Source organism: Macrobrachium rosenbergii, chromosome 16, assembly GCF_040412425.1.
Source record: "Macrobrachium rosenbergii isolate ZJJX-2024 chromosome 16, ASM4041242v1, whole genome shotgun sequence".
NCBI classification, from domain to species: Eukaryota; Metazoa; Arthropoda; class Malacostraca; order Decapoda; family Palaemonidae; genus Macrobrachium; species Macrobrachium rosenbergii.
The window spans coordinates 60,934,478-60,951,977 of NC_089756.1; the positions used below are offsets into that span (position 1 = coordinate 60,934,478).

Consider the following 17,500-nt stretch of genomic DNA (forward strand, 5'->3'; position numbering starts at 1 on the left):
AAATGAATATGGAGGGGTGGAGTCTGTACTTAAAACAGCTACTGCAACAATTTAGGAAATGAGCCCTTCTGTGAGTGTTAGAAATACCTGGAAAAGCCTCATTTAGCACGAAATATTTCAGATCAGAAAAAAGGCCATTATTCTTTTATATATAATGAAATATTGAAAAATATGTACGAGAAGGTGGCTCTTTCACAACATCGAAGATTTACTCGACATTTGCAGTACGGACGCTGACTTTCATAGAATGCTTCGCCTTTTAAGGGCGAAGCTCACATATCCAAAGTCAGAAAGGTACGGGACGCAGAAATCAATCACATTTGTGAAATGCATTTATTGATTCACATGACACTGATAATTGCGCTGATTAGGCAACATACCAGAAGATACTCTAGAAACATCAAAGTCAAAAAGTTATGAATAGCAGCAGCTGCAAAAAGAAAAAAACAACAACCGCACTAAACCTTTTACATCAGGGTCCCTAAAAATACACAACGGCAGACAACTTTGAAGAAGAGAAGAGAATTTAACACCATGACTTACAATTATTATTATTATTATTCGCAATGTTCCCACACTGGCATGGAACAAGCAAAATGAAATTAACATGGTAAATTAATGGCTTCCACTTAATAGAATTACTATTATGAAAAGGACGGAGAAACAGGGAGCAGTGAAAATAGAATAAAGGACGAAAGAACAACGAGTAATCCATCGTTTTTACAGTATCTAAATTGCCTGATGGAAACATGATGCCATCAGATAAGCAAGTCAGTCAGTGGGAAAACAATCATCCACAGGAATAAAACTATGTACTACAACTTCGTTGGTGAAGTTTAAAAAACAAAATTTTTCAGATTGATTTTAAACAAAACTAAATTTTAAACGCTCACCAGTGTATATGTACAGGGAAATGAGCTTGAGGCGGCGTGTCAAACATTAATATTTAATCTTCGCAGTAGATCATGAATAATTCTTTGAAAAAGAAGAAAAAAAAAAAATAACAGCGGAAGGGGAATAAGATATAAGCTCTGCACATTTGGCAACCTCTGGGGTCACGCGACAGAAAACGGAAAACTCGACGGAACTTTACAACTGTAGCGTAATACGTCTGGCAAGGAAGCGCCCTCCCCGACTTTTGGAGAGTTTGGAAAGGGGCGATGCTCATCAGGAAATGGACCTGGACAAAACAGAGTGGGGGACCTTGAGATTCTTTCGCGCAAAAAGACTTGGTATGAGAAGGACGCATATTGTCCTAGTTAAGAGGAACGGCTTAAGGACAACGGCATCAAGAAAAGAATCCTTATCGTCGAGTCGCTGAGGGAAAAATTGCTCTCTGCGCATCGAGGATTTGGGAGGGAAGCTCTCAATCTCTCGGAACGCAACTTGATTCCCCTCATGCGAGGCTGAGCCAGCCACGAGGAAAAGCAAATCATCAGCCTGCCAGCATATCAAGCAACGTAGAATGTCGTCGTGTTCTATGTCACATGAATGCACATCTAAAAGCAATAGGTGGTACATTATCAATCTGGTGCACTTTTTTTTTTAAAGTGAATACCGAAACCCGTCAAAATTGTATAACAATAATCTTAAGGCCAGATTTCCAGAAAATGTGGAAGGGTGGAGGTGACAGATGTTGGGTCACTAAGTGCCACGATTATGACGCGATTATAACGGCATGTCATTCACAGTGGCCGATTTCAAAATCTATCAGAGATACATATTTTTTTCTTTTTTTTGTTTTTACTTAACATACACTGTAATAAATCACTAATAAATAATGTAACTACTTTTCTGCACGGAACATTTTCTCTAGTGTTTGTTTGCATGATTAACATATGTACGCCCAGTTAAACAAAATATACACTGTACACGGTAAAGGTAAGAAGAATAAAGGCAAAATGTATTCTTGAGTGCAGTCACATAAGTCAAGTAATACATCCACCTTAAAATGAAATACCACACAAATCTTACAATCACTTCATGCTTCCGTGTTTCCATAATTTTTTCATTTTCAAAATTACAGTGAACATCGTCATATTTAATATAGAACTATATGACAGTAGTAAACATCCAAATATTGTAGATAATATATAACAATGAAGAGAGACCCTATGGTTCAAAGTTGTCTAATGGCCACCAGAGGGAGGCAAAGGACACGTCTTTGCAACGTCGCTCAAAGTCCTAGAGACCAAAATAACACGCATGCGATCAGTGCCGAAGCCCCCATACCCGATAGGACCTGGGGAAACAAGGCAGCTGGTTGCCGATAATAACTCGGCAGGTAGGTTTCTGGTGACGCCCAAAATCCTCTTCTCTGTCTCTAACTCAAACAGAAATAATATCAAAATCTAATACTGGAGTGAAATCGCTGACGGGGAAGAGGAAAACGGGCGTATCACACACTTACCTTGCCAGTGGATTTGACACCTTTCCAGAGGGAGAAGTACACCAGCATGAAGACCGACATCAGGCAGAGGGCCAGCGAACCTTTGACGGGTCCCAGGTCGCCTAAACCTGTTGATTTGTCCACTTCCAGGACCTCTTTTCTGTGAAGAGTAAAAGCGAAAAGAACAAATATATATATATATATATATATATATATATATATATATATATATATATATATATATATATATATATATAATAACGATAATAAAATGGAAGCAATGAAATGGAAAAGTTTTTCAGGAATTGGTTAAAATTCGCAAACAGCTTCGAGGCTTCTTGTCATCTCTTCATACAAGAGAAGAAACGAAACGTCTCGAAATTGGCTGTGAATTATACAGCAATCCTCGACAATGAACTTTTAGCATTAGAAGGCAATGTATTCTTATTCAGACAGGCCTTATATACTAAAACTTACAGTAGTACTTATTCACTGCATTTCAGTTCTTACTTTCCTCCGTGTTTCCACATATTTCGGGTTTGATAAATAGAGCAACAAAAACCAATAATGTCCCTTTTGTGAATGCCATTTCATGTTGCCTCAAGTAATTTTGCAGGAATTGTATTTCTATTTATGCATGTCAATATAAACTGCTAAGGTATACGTCCACGATATGCGCTAATTTGTGACAAATGTTTTCCACTATTCGGGGAAAATTGGTTCATATATATATATATATATATATATATATATATATATATATATATATATATATATATATATATATATATATATATATATATATATATATATATATATACATATGTGTGTGTGTGTGTGTGTGTGTGTGTGTATGTGTGTGTGAACCTTGTACACGCAGATGTAGGCAACAGAAACAGACAAAACGTTATGGGCACATATGAGGTTCCTGGAATAAATGTGAAAGGAGAGAATCTTGTGAACATTTTGGAAAGGCGTTTGAGCGTTCTGAATAGGTGGTTGGCCAAGAGAAGTGTGCGCAGTAAGCTTGAGGAAGAGAAATGGTCAGAGGAGGAATTTTTTAGTTTCTTTATTAGTTGAGAATGGATATACAAGCAAACTCACAGGTCATCATTTTGTTACTTAGGACAGACAACAAGAAACAGTAAAAAGTTAGTGCAGGAGAAAGTGCGGATCAGAGTATTTGAGATAGTTAATTAAAGCGAAAGAAAGGAGGATGGCAGGCAACTGAAAAGAGTATATTAGAAAAAAATGGAAGGAAATGCGAGGACAGGGAAATCTAGGGTGTAAAACCAGGAGTGTAAGACGTATTAAAAATGATAGTCCCAACTTCCGAGAAGGAAGGGAGCTCACGCAAGAAAGAGATGAAAGCCTCAGTGATAACAGCAGGTATAATATGTTGCTGGTGAACCTTTTGTGTAGGCATATGAAATGGCAAAACATGCTGAAGGACTTTTTGCACATTGGGTGTATCTGCAATTTAGCAGTTTAAGTGCGAAAGTGGCAGTGATCGTTGTGGTTTCTTTTCTTGGGACTTACCCTAATATAGGTCAAACGGTTTAATTCTGAATACACACACACGCACACACACACACACACACACACACACACACACACACACACACATATATATATATATATATATATATACTTATATATATGAACCAATTTTCCAGAAGAGTGGAAAACATTTGTCACAAATTTAATGGATGAGTCTATTGTCATTTCTGATATATATATATATATATATATATATATATATATATATATATATATATATATATATATATATATATATATATATATATATATATATATATATATATATATTATATATTTGCCACGTATAGCCTTTAATATCGAATTCATTTTCTGTGAGAATCAAAATTTACATCTAAAGTGCATTATATGACAAGTGTATCTACCGCGGTCAGGATTCGAGCCTATGACTTTCTGGACTTCGGTCAGAGATGACAATGGACTTATCCATTAAATTATCAAGAGAAATATAAGATGATCTCGAAAACGACTCAATATCAACATTATAAAGATGTACAGGTATTTCTGAAGTGTAAAAACTTGTCTTTTGTTTTCTCCATTACCGACAACGCCTTCGCATCACAGGTGACACAACGCTTATCACCTGCTGTTGGCTGCCTTTCTTCTCCTGAAAGAGATCCCTGACCGCCCGAAAACTATATAGATATATCAGAAACGTCACGCCCCTTGCGTGTAATGAATCACCAACAGTGGAGTAGCCGAAACTCACGAAAATTGATTTTACTTAAATGGGAAGAGTTATATTTCGAAGAATCTTTGGCACAGGCGAGGCATCCAAAAACTAACAAACCTCCCCCCGAAAAAAAAAAAAAAATGATATGTGAAGACCACCGGAATGGATTGTGAAGTAAATTTGCCTACCAATCCACGCCGCACGAAAAAGGTGAGGTTTCCAATGATGCATAGCTCTTTTTTTTTTGTGAGGTTCATACTGTAGGCCAAACGAGCATATGGAGCATACGATATAAGTACGGTTTTTGTTCTCTAATTGTGGAACATATCTTTCTATGTGATTTGCCTAAATTAGAACGTAACGTTAGCGCCAGTGACCTTTGAAATAAGACAAGTGGAAATGTATATGGGGAAAATACTTGTTTTCGTTGGGTCAGTGTTATCAATGTTTCACGCACTCTCACAAACACACACACACACATATATGTATATATACATGTATATATATATATATATATATATATATATATATATATATATATATATATATACATTTATATAAATAAATTTCTGACTCAGATCGTGAGAAACACGTGCTCATGTGTTCCTTAGTTTCCCAATATATGTATATATATTATATATACAGATATATATATACATATACATATATATATATATATATATATATATATATATATATATATATATATATATATATATATATATATATATATATATATATGTATGTATGTATGTACACACACACATACACACACACACATATATATATATATATATATATATATATATATATATATATAATATATATATATGTATATGTATATGTACTAGAAATATCACAGTTCCCCCGCTGATGACGTTTGATTGCAACAACTGCCAAGCATAAAAGCCAGCAAAGTAGAGCCCCATCCAATTATGCTGTAATCCCCGTCCGGTCGAAGAAGATTATGTCCTGTTAAAACACTCACAATAAAAGTAAATAAAATCAACCTGTTGGGGCCAGTGCCAGAAACTCTGGATGCCATTGGAAAACGGCCGTTAACTGGAGGTTGAGAGGGTGGGTCATATGGCATGCAGGGCATCTGCACATAGTTCCATGTGTGTACTGGCAAATGCCATATGAAAGTGATGACGCTCTAGGGTGCAATTAGGGAGAGGGTCGTCGTCGTATGACGTAGGGTACGAAAGAGGCTAAATAACACAAATGCCGGATCTAATTATATACCGGTGACCTAATTGCCTATCAAGTCTTTTGCCTTCTTTCAGCGCGAACGTCGACCGGCATGTCCAATATACTGTTTCGCAACTGCATAGATGCAAGTAATTATTCCAGACGACTTTTCATATGTTTATTTCTAAAAGGAGACAGCGTACCTATTGGTCAATCGTCCTTTTTGGTTTTGCAGTGATTGATTCCAATGCAACGTGCCATTTCATCAATCTAAAAATCATCACTCAGATTAATTAAACTATTTATAGTTACGTATTTTTTCTTTCCTTTACTAATACTCACAGGTAGAAAGGTAACGAACGTTTTCTCAGATTGTTAACATAATAGTCACCTATTCTGGAAAACTTTTCGCCATAATCTCAACTGTTTCGCTTTTCGAAGATTTAATATTCTAGTTTGGCTAACGAGGTGGGATTGTTGTTTGAGCAAAGTCCCAAAATTTTATATATACGAGTATATATATATATATATATATATATATATATATATATATATATATATATATATATATATATATATATATATATATATATATATATATATATATATATATATGTGTGTGTGTGTGTGTGTGTGTGTGTGTGTGTGTGTATGTATATACGACGATGATGAAGGCGGAAGCCTAATATACGGAGACCAAGGTCAGATGGAGAGGCACACTGACAATCTACAGTTTTTATGGTGGCCGACGGCCTTTCGCAATAATCCATTGCATTTTCAAGGCTGCAATGACACAATTTTGTTTAATAAAAAGGGACGTCACTATATAAAATTATAAAGATAAAAGAAGATAAAAAAAAGAAATACATTTCTTAAAACGAACCTACCCAGTACATGGCTAAGAAATGTATGTATTTCTTTTTTTTATCTTTTTTTTTTATCTTTATAATTTTATATAGTGACGTCCTTTTTATTAAACAAAATCGTGTCATTGCAGCCTTGAAAATGCAACGGATTATTGCGAAACGCCGTTGGCCACAATAAAAACTGTAGATTGTCAGTGTGCCTCTCCATCTGCCCTTGGTCTCTGTATATATATATATATATATATATATATATATATATATATATATATATATATATATATATATATATATATATACACATGTATATATATGCAAGGATGTTCTTGTGAAAAGATGGTATGATTAACTTATATATACTAATATATTTGTTTTATGTAACAAATTTTTAGGTCTTACGGTTTATATACAACATTTTTACGAGACAATCATGAGAATTTCTTCATTTAATTGTCGATCTATAAAGTCAAATGTTCATTGTGTGAGGAAGCTGTGTGAAATTTCAGACGCAGTGCGCTTTCCAGAGACAAGGCTGCCTGTCAACAACCGATTTTTTTAGGATCTATCGATAAGAATTTCTCATTTTATGGGCTATCACCAGTTGCCCTATCACAAGGGCTGCTGCTTGGGAGACCCTTTGGTGGGGTGGCTTTTCTTTTCACAAAAAAAATCTAGCTGGGCATATTTCCCGTGTTGCAACAAATATAGATTATTTAGCTAAGACACACTGTCTGATGAAAGATCACACTTATAACTGTGTAATTACTACTGGTGCCTTCAATGCCCATCCGCAATCAAGATTTGGCGAAGAGCTTATTGAATTTTTCAATGAATAAAACTTTAGTGTAGCAGAGTGCAACTGCTGCCACAGGACACTTTCACTTGGGTGAGTGATGCCAGGGGTAGCACCTGGTGGCTAGATCATATAGTTTGCCTCAGGACTCTGATGGAGAAGTTTCAGCGGATCCAAGTGAATCGTGACCTAATTGGATCCAACCATGATGCATCATGTGCTTCCATTGATTTTTCCTATTAGACACCTATGACAACCTTAGAACTGAATAATTCGATAAATTATGCCGTTCGCAATAAAAATGACTATTATGTTAAAACAAAAAGTTCATTAAAGCCATCTGAGTCCTTTTCATATCGAGATCCTGTGTGTCGAAATTTGGTACACAGCTCATTAATACGTGATTATTATTATAATAATATCATTACAGCCTTATTTTCATCAGGTAGTGCATTACGGTCAAAACCTAATGACGAGGAGATCCCTTGGTGGAATGAATTGGTGGATGACCATCAACGACAGGCGAGAAACAGTTGTAAATGGTGAAATGGTGGGGGGACAATGGTAAACCAAACTATCGTCCCATGTACTGGGAAATGACGTGTTCAAGACTACGTTTTAAGTTTAAGTGGTCTTTGAAATACTGTAAAAGGCAAAGGGAAAACATTGTTAATAGGAAAGTTGCGAATAATTTAAGAAGGAACTCAAGAATTTTTTGGAGGGAAATTAACAAGAAGAAAAATATTAATTCTTTGCCACCTGAACGTGTCGAGAATGCCTCTGGAAGTAAAGACATTTGTGGTTTGTGGAGCAACCACTGTAAGGTTAAATTTAATGATGATTCACATCCTAAATCTACTCCTCATACCGAAGTCATTCACATCCTAAATCTACTCCTCATACCGAAGTCAAAGTTGATGATGTTAAAAGGGCAATTAAAGAAATGCGTGCAAATAGCAGTCCTATCCATGATGGGTTAACTGTTCAACACCTTATATGCTCCCACCGTGTTGTGCGTTTTATTGAGTTTACTTTTTAATTGCTGCTTTGGTCACTCATCTTTCCCTGAAGAGTTGTTGAGAGTTATGATTGTTCCTGTCATTAAGGATAAAAATGGTGACATCAGCTTAAGTAATCATTGACCAATTACTCTCTCAACGGTTTTGTCAAAGGTATTGGGGGCAGTTATTGCTTATAAGTGTTCAGCTTTCTTGCCTACTTCAGATCATCAGTTTGCATATAAGGCAAAACGTGGAAATGACATGATCATAACTACAGTATTATGAAAAACGAGACACAACACACCTGTATATTTTTGCTTTATGGGCATGTCGAAGGCATTTGACAAGATACGTCATCAATATTTATCTGAGATAATGCTAAAAAAGAGGTTTTCCAGCTTATATTGTTAGCATTCTCCAATGCTGGTATTTGACTCAAAAAATGAATGTAAAATGGGATACTGATATATCGGAAGAATTTAGTGTCATCCGCAGTAAAGCAGGGCTCCATGTTATCACCCCATCTTTCCAGCTTAAATATGGATGGATGGTTTATCAGAGAAGCTATGTAATCACGAATCTGGCTGCATCCTGAGTACTGAGATTGTCAGTCATATAATCTATGCTGATGAAATTGTTGTGTTTTGTCCATCGCTGAGTGGTGTGCAGTGCCTGTTTGACGAGGGCTCTAAACAAATAAAGTCTGTGAAATGAAACGTAAATGCTCAAAAGAGTGATTGTATGGTTTTCAGCAATTGTAAGAATAATAAACTGCCCCAGAATCATGTTAACATTAACCCTTTGAACCTTTGGGCTACCTGTACTAGCCCACCACCTGTTTACCGTCTCAGCCCTTGGGCTAGCTGTACTACCCCACTGAAAAGTTTTTGATTATTTGTTGCTTACTTCGTAATATGATTTTTTCCTTTATTTAGATCAGCATACAAGCTTCAGTGGCTCCTTGTGAATAATTTCATTCCAATTTGAAATAAATCACCATACCCATTCCCCCTTAAAATCATTCCAGAATAATAAAATAAATCGAAAAGTGCAAGATTCCTTTTCTCAGCAGCTTTTGGCCACGTTCAGTGGCTATCAGGGTAGTACACATCTCTGCCGTGCTCTGCCCGCTACCTAGAGAAAACAAGGTCTACGCGAGGGATTATGGGGGGTCAGGGTATGGGGGTTAAGAGGTGTGACGTCACGCGGTCACTTTCTTTCTCCTCCGCCCAAGCTCTATGCAAATTCGTTGTCTCCTTTTAATATCAGACATTGTTTCATTCCTTTAGAAAAATAAATCGCATATTAACCATATTCATTTTTATATGTATATTCATTCAAATAATTAAAACAAGAGTTTAAAAAGGAAAAACTTAATGTTTTCACAATCATCTACAACTGGCATATATATTAAAGGTTAACAATTCTATTACCAAATTTTTCATTTTGTTTGCCACTCTCTTTGAGAAACTACTGTCCCTATTTCGTTTGCGAATCCTGAAAAAAGTGCGGCAACTCGTTTATCGATCCGGTGTCATCCCCTTAAAACAACTGGTTTCTAACAATAGCAGTTTCTGACAATAGTATAGTCTAACTAGTATTTGCACAATACATCTGAAATCTTAGATGTCTTTGAAATATGTACTGCAGAAGGAGATTTTATAGGTTGAAATGGTATACAATTCGTCCGGTTCTGACTCACAACTTGGAGAGTGACATTGGCGAAAGACTCTGTGACCATCCCCGACAACTTCTGGACGAAAATAATAAGTGTTTGCAAGGACGAAGAAAATTAAGGAGGAAAATATAATGGAGAAGTACAACTGGAAAAAACGAGCCGTTTACCTGAACACAAATATTCTTTCCTCTCACGATTTGTCATTAATTTTTTACCATTGAAATTTTTCCTTTTCATTGTCGACCATATAAAAAAATAATACAAGGCAAAAGATTAACATAAAAGATCTTCTTCAATAACATTCTCTCTCTCTCTCTCTCTCTCTCTCTCTCTCTCTCTCTCTCTCTCTCTCTCTCTCATGTACTGTATATATATATATATATATATATATATATATATATATATATATATATATATATATATATATATATATTTCTGTAAAACATGTTCCCATGTTTTTATTTTCATTATTATAATGTATATATATATATATATATATATATATATATATATATATATATATATATATATATATATATATATATATGTGTGTGTGTGTGTGTGTGTGTGTATTAAAATATATATATATATATATATATATATATATATATATATATATGCATATATATTTATACATATATATGTGTACATATATTTATACATATATATTATATATATATACATATATGTATATATATTATATATATTATTTGAATATCTATATAAATACATATGTAAATGTGTGTGTATGTGTATGTATATATATAAAGATTGAATGGCCGATAAGAACGGTGATTACACGACAGAACATGATATATATTTTCAACAATATTCTATAAAATCCCGGCTGCTTTTGATTATCTACATGACAGACTACTTGGGAGGTTGTGTTTGTGATGCAGGTGTTCTTTTGAAAGAAATGGCTCCTTATTTTCCGCTTTCGTTATTGCCCACCTGCATCGACTTCGGTGGGCTTGACCACTGGAACACTTGCTTCAGAAGGGGACAGGGGATTATCCAGAGTTCTGACATATTCCTATTCCCAGTCTGATTTATGACGGGGGATTCCGGAACCTTCAAATGTTGTTTCCACTTTCCTCCTGCTTTTGACTGCCGATGAGGGAATTCTGGAATCCCCGGTGAGGGATCAAACTACGGACAGGAATCTGCGAGAAGGGCTCGGGATAATCTCTGGCACTAACCTCAAGCAAATGGCTTTTGCAGTCACGCCTGTCATACCTGATGTATGTGGAGGCCAGAGAATTGAACAATGACACACCGCATATATATGCCATGTAAATAGGTTTGCCACCTACCAAATATCCACGTTCACCTTACCCCTAAAAACAGTGCGGAAATTACCTATATTGCCTAGGCCGAAAGCATCAAAACAATTCAACACTGTTTTCAAATGTATAATCTCCAAGAGTATTCTTCATTGTAAAGAAACTCAAGGGAAAAAAATGGCATGTTTTCTTTTATCTTTTCAGCCTAAACCTATATAAAATATGTATTTTATACAGCATACAAAGCTCGTCATATTTCTCTCTGAGGAGATTCGCAGTTCGGCAGTAGCTGCGCTAAAAAGAAAAACTAGTGGCCGCTGTTCTTACCGTGCGTATTCTCTCTCTCTCTCTCTTACACAGACACACACTCACACACACATTCATTGCAAGTGACATAGCATTCTTTCATTGACTGAATATATCAGTGTTATGAAAGTGACGGAGATTTTTTCAAACATCAGGCTTATGAAAATATAATGTAACTAATGCCAGTGATATCCGATATGAATTCCTATGAAAAGCTAAAAAAAAAAAAAAAATACTTGAACCATTAAAATTTAGTTAATTACAAGAATTTACAAGATTATATTATATAATAAATCATCAGAAATCATTTAATGAAAAGTAAATATTTTTGGTAAATCCAGAGAGTTTTATATGTCTGTGTGAATGTGCTAATTTTAGCCTGTTATAAAATTCTCACACACAGTTGATAAACCAGAATTTAGAAAACTATGTATGGTATTACTTGTCAACTGTGTGCTTGGCCATCGCTAAAATATCATCCAGAAATAAGATCAATATATTATTCACTGATCTGTCATTTCAAACAACTATTGCTTACATAAAAAAAAATAATAATCTGTACTCATAAAATAATTGCAAAATCATTGAAATATATTGAATTACTTGTGCATATTTTCACACATTCATGTCCGAGTTGGGCAGTAGGTTGGCCCTTTCTAAAGTGATACCCGTAAAAGTAAGCGTTAGAGAAAATAAGGCAATCAGGTGCATATTCTTTTAACCGATGGAACGCTAATCGATCGCTCGTGAAATATGAGAGCTTTTGTTGTAGGTATAGTGTGCGTGGATTCGTACACACACACACACACACACCCACACACAGTGCGGCCAGTGTATGGCCTGTTGGGAAGATTCGCACTCTCGTAAACACTTGGGGTGTATGATGCCATATACAGTAGTTATAAAAACTTTAACGTTTTATTTTATGGTTATGTTAATATTTTTGTTCTTTTCTATATTTTTGTCTTAGATATAACAAAATTATTATATCAGTGAGCTCACCAGTAAGGACTTATTACAGGAAAAGAGGAAATAATTAATTAGTAATTTCGTAAATGGCATCTTTCTTGTTTGGAGGTGGGTACAGAGCGTTCTCAATTTCGCCAAGTAAATGAACGAGGCCGATTTAGACTACAGCGACTGATTTTATTTTACAAAAATGGCTTCAAATTCAATAATATGAGTTCGATATCAGTCCAGTCATGAAAAAATGATAACCACAGATAAATGGGTGTTAAGGGGGAACATATTTAAAGAGGAAAAAATGGAATAATAATGTTTTATGAAGCAAAATTTGCTAGGGAAAGTTCAATCTAACAAATGTTTTCCGTGCATTTTGGGAAATTCTTAGCGTTCCTCGTGAAGAGTATTAATATTGTGTTAACGAAAACTGGACATAAAGACAGGAAAATTTTTTTATCTTTTCATTGATACCATTATCAGGAATCTTTTCAAACTATAATGCAGACAATATGGGGATTTTTAAAAACTTTCGCAGTAACAGTAGTCGACTTCCCAAATGTCAGCGGGTACCAGTTCCTCGTTGGGGGGAGTCGGTAGGGTTGTCGCCTAGCACTCGCTAGGCCCGAGTTCGAGTCTTAGAGGAATTTATTTCTGGTGATAGAAATTCATTTCTCGCTATAATGTGGTTCGGATTCCACTATAAACTGTAGGTCCCATTGCACTGTAGGTCCCCTTGCTAGGAAACCAATTGGTTCTTAGCCACGTAAAATGAGTCTAATCCTTCGGGCCAGCCCTAGGAGAGCTGTTAATCAGCTCAGTGGTCTAGTAAAACTAATATATACTTAACTTATCAGCGGGTACCTGGAGTAGCAGCTACCTCTCGTCTGGCGGAGGCAGGAGTGGAAAGTGTTAATGGTACTGCAACTGAATATGTAAATGAAATTAAGTTATTTGCGTTTCACTCTCACGTCTTATAACAACGATGACAGTCATGTTGCGAACTTGTGCGGGGGTTTGTGCATTAAAGCAAATATGTTACCGCAAAACTTCTCAGAATGCGCAGCTGATATGAAATGCCTTCTTTTTAAGAGTTTGTACACGTCTTTTTCTTGTCTATCACTCGCATTTAAAGTAAAGACGCCAAACCTTGTCAAGTTAAGAGTGTATTTTAATAATAGTATCAGAAGGTTGTTTAACTTGGCATCGCGATCTAGCATTTCCCATTTCTGCGTTCAGCTTGCTATACGAACATTTAATGAGATAAGAGGCAAATAGTGGTGAGCTTGTTAGGTAGAACGAAGGCATCAAGTGACAACATTGTAAAAAACTTTACAAACATGCTGATGACCAGTGATAATTTTGTTTTTGGGATATGGAGAGGTTTAGCATGTACTTAATTTTGTTAAATGCATATGTATTAAACCTGTAATTTTTTTATCTACTTTTTTAGTGTTTTGTAGTTTAACCTCCGTATATTCACTCCTGTGTATTTTATGCAAAATTTAGCCTTTATTATATATATATATATATATATATATATATATATATATATATATATATATATATATATATAAAATCATGGAACTACAAATGTCGTTTAATATCCAATTCACGCTACTTCGGGAATATCTCCAATGGGGAATTATCACCGAAGGGGAATTTTATAAATGGTAAATGGATCGGTACTGCCGGGTCTCGATCCCTCGACACAGTACCTTCCAATAACTCCAGTCGACGGTCAAACCAGTGAGCCACAGAGAGACCCGGTGGTACGGACCCATTTATCACTTATAAAATTCACCTTCGGTGAAAATTTCCCATCGGGAATATTCCCGAAATAGCGTGAATTGGATATTAAACGATATTTGTAGCTTCATGATTGTATATAAATCACTCTGATAAAAATTTCACACACACACACACACATATATATATATATATATATATATATATATATATATATATATATATATATATATATATATATATATATATATATATATATATATATATATATATATATATATATATATATATATATATACAAAAATGGGAATAAAAGCACGTTAAAAGAAAAAGAAGAAGATATGAATGATAATTCCCCTTGAGTGTAAGTTATTTCTTAGGTATAAAGAACTGGATATAAAATGACATTTGTAGCTTAATATTTGTGAATATAATAAATTAGCAGCATTAATATAATAACCCCAAAGTATATTTGAAGGACCTTCCTGCCAATGAGTATCATGGTGGAGGTGGGTGGACATCGATTCTAGGTACAAAAACCTGAATTCCACGGGCATACGTACAACAAAGTCGGTATAAACTTATGCATCTCTTTGTAGCTCAACGGTCAAAGGTCGTTCCTTGCCAAACCAAACTACACCTCGAATCCCACTGGTGGCGAAGCACATTTTAGTTATACTTCCCTTTGGGTGTAAGTTATTCCCGAGGAACAGTGAATTGGATGAGAAACGACATTGGTGCTTAATACTGCTAAATATGAAAAATATCAAATGTATGTAACTATATATATATATATATATATATATATATATATATATATATATATATATATATATATATATATATATATATATATATACACATACATATATACACATACACACACACACACACACACACACACACACACATATATATATATATATATATATATATATATATATATATATATAATATTTCCAGATTCATCTTCTCAAGTAATCTGAAAAACTTCAATCAATCAGCCACAAACATGAATTCTTGAAGCATCTGATATTTAACAAACTCAGTCAATATCGACTTTAAAAATTCAATTGCTGTCCCAGCCTTCACATCTTTCATAATACTTCTTTCAAAATGATTCAGGTTATTTACATCTTCCATATCATTTCTTTCCCAATTATTGAAGCTTTACATCTTACATAATACCTCCTTCCCTATTACGCAAGCTCTTCCCTGTTATCCACATAGCCCATAATCCTCTCCTCCAAATTATTCAAGCTCTTCCCATCTTCCATGGCACATTTTTCCCAGTTATTTAAGTTCTCCATATCTTCTAGATACCTTCTTCATGATTACTGAAATTCTTCATATCTTCCATATTATCTCATTCTCTATTTTGCAAGCTGTTAACATCTACCATACTACCTCCTTAACTATTATGCCAGCACTTTATTTCTTCCATAATACCTTATCCTTTATTATTCTTGCTTTTCACATCTTTCACTGGGCCTCCTTCCCAATTAAAGTATTTAAGTTCTTCAGTTGTCCTAAAATACCTCCTTCATAAGCTTTTCACATCCCCTGCAACACCTCCTCCTCCATCATCGAGGCTTTTCACGTGTCCCAAGAAACCTTTTTCTCTGACATGCAAGTTCTTCATATCCTTAACAACAGCCCTTTCCCTATTAATCAGTCTCTTCATATCTCGCATAATACCTACTTCACAGCTGCTAAGTTTTTCACCTCTCCCATCATACAGCCTCCCAATTATATAAGCTTTTCACGTTTTCCAAAACATCCTGTTTTCCTATGATATAAGCTTTTGCATTTTCCAAGTGCCTCCTTCAAAACTACTCAGGTTTTTCACATATCCCATAATACCACCTTCCAGTTATTCAAGTTCTTCATATTATACAAGCTCTACACATCTTCCACGATACCGTCTTCCCTATGATTCAAGTTCTTCACATCTCCCGTAACACCTCATTTCCAATCAGTCAAGATATTCATTTATTCCCTAATACCTCCTACGCAGTTATGCAAGTTCTTTACGTCTCCTTTATGTCCTCCCCAGTTCTGCAGTTTTCATATCTCCCGTAACCCTCCTTCCCAATTAGTTGAGTTTCTCATATTCTAGCTCACATCATCTCCCACATCCCCTTACCAATTATTAAAGCTCTACACATACCCCACAAAAACTCTCCCAATTGATCAAGCTTTTCACATGTCCCATATCTCTTTTTCAATTCGACTTCTTGACATGTCTCATAATAGTTCCTTCCCAACTATTCAAGCACTTCATGCTTCCAATAAGTCCTTCCTGGCTATTCAAGTTCTTCAAAGATTCCATTGACACTTGCTCCCACTTCATTCTTTATAACGATTTTTATCATACTTAAAGATTTCTTGATAGTTTATAAAATATAGTTGTTGTAGCAATCACTGTTTTCCTTGAAAAGTCCGTCTTCTTAGTGATAAAGTACTGAATCATAATGATTTCCCTAAAATCGAAGCCTTTCTGTTTTAAGAAACTTTACTCCCTAGCAACATGCATAGCTCTCTCTCGCTCTTTTTCTCTCGCTCTCTCTCTCTCTCTCTCTCTCTCTCTCTCTCTCTCTCTCTCTCTCTCTCTCTCTCCTTCATTTAAGAGACTTATTTAGCAAGACAGTCACTTTTGTGAAAAACTTTCTTTTGAAACTGCACTAAATTTTTCTCTCTCTCGATTACGTGAGTCTAATCTATTCAGCCACTAACAAACATTAAACAGCTGTGAAACAGTTTTATTGGCGCAGTCCCTTAACTCAAAACATACATGAAGAATTCCTTGGCTGGCGACACAGCGAGGAACTTGTCGGTGGCGTTGTGGACGTTGCTGGTGAGTGTGCAGTTTTCCGTGTTCCAGGCGTTGTCACAAGATGTCCACGGCAACTCGCTCCTGAAGGACGCCACCAGGTAGTACACGCTCCACGCTAGAATTGTGTTGTAGTACATGGCCATGTACAAGTCGATAATACAGATGGCGTAGCCGATACCTGAACACAGAAAGAAATGACGAAATTTAGCCTAAAA

General features: G+C 35.3%; 1 protein-coding gene across 1 annotated transcript in view; it reads right to left on the reverse strand.

The window, feature by feature from the left end:
- Positions 1–17,500, reverse strand: part of SerT (Serotonin transporter) — a 419,533-nt gene that overhangs the window by 63,387 nt on the left and 338,646 nt on the right. The window contains exons 5-6 of the mRNA XM_067119203.1: positions 17,244–17,463; positions 2,411–2,549 (exon numbers count right to left, since the gene is read on the reverse strand). Of these exons, the coding sequence (XP_066975304.1) occupies positions 2,411–2,549; positions 17,244–17,463 (359 nt within the window). The remainder of the gene's footprint in view (positions 1–2,410; positions 2,550–17,243; positions 17,464–17,500) is intronic.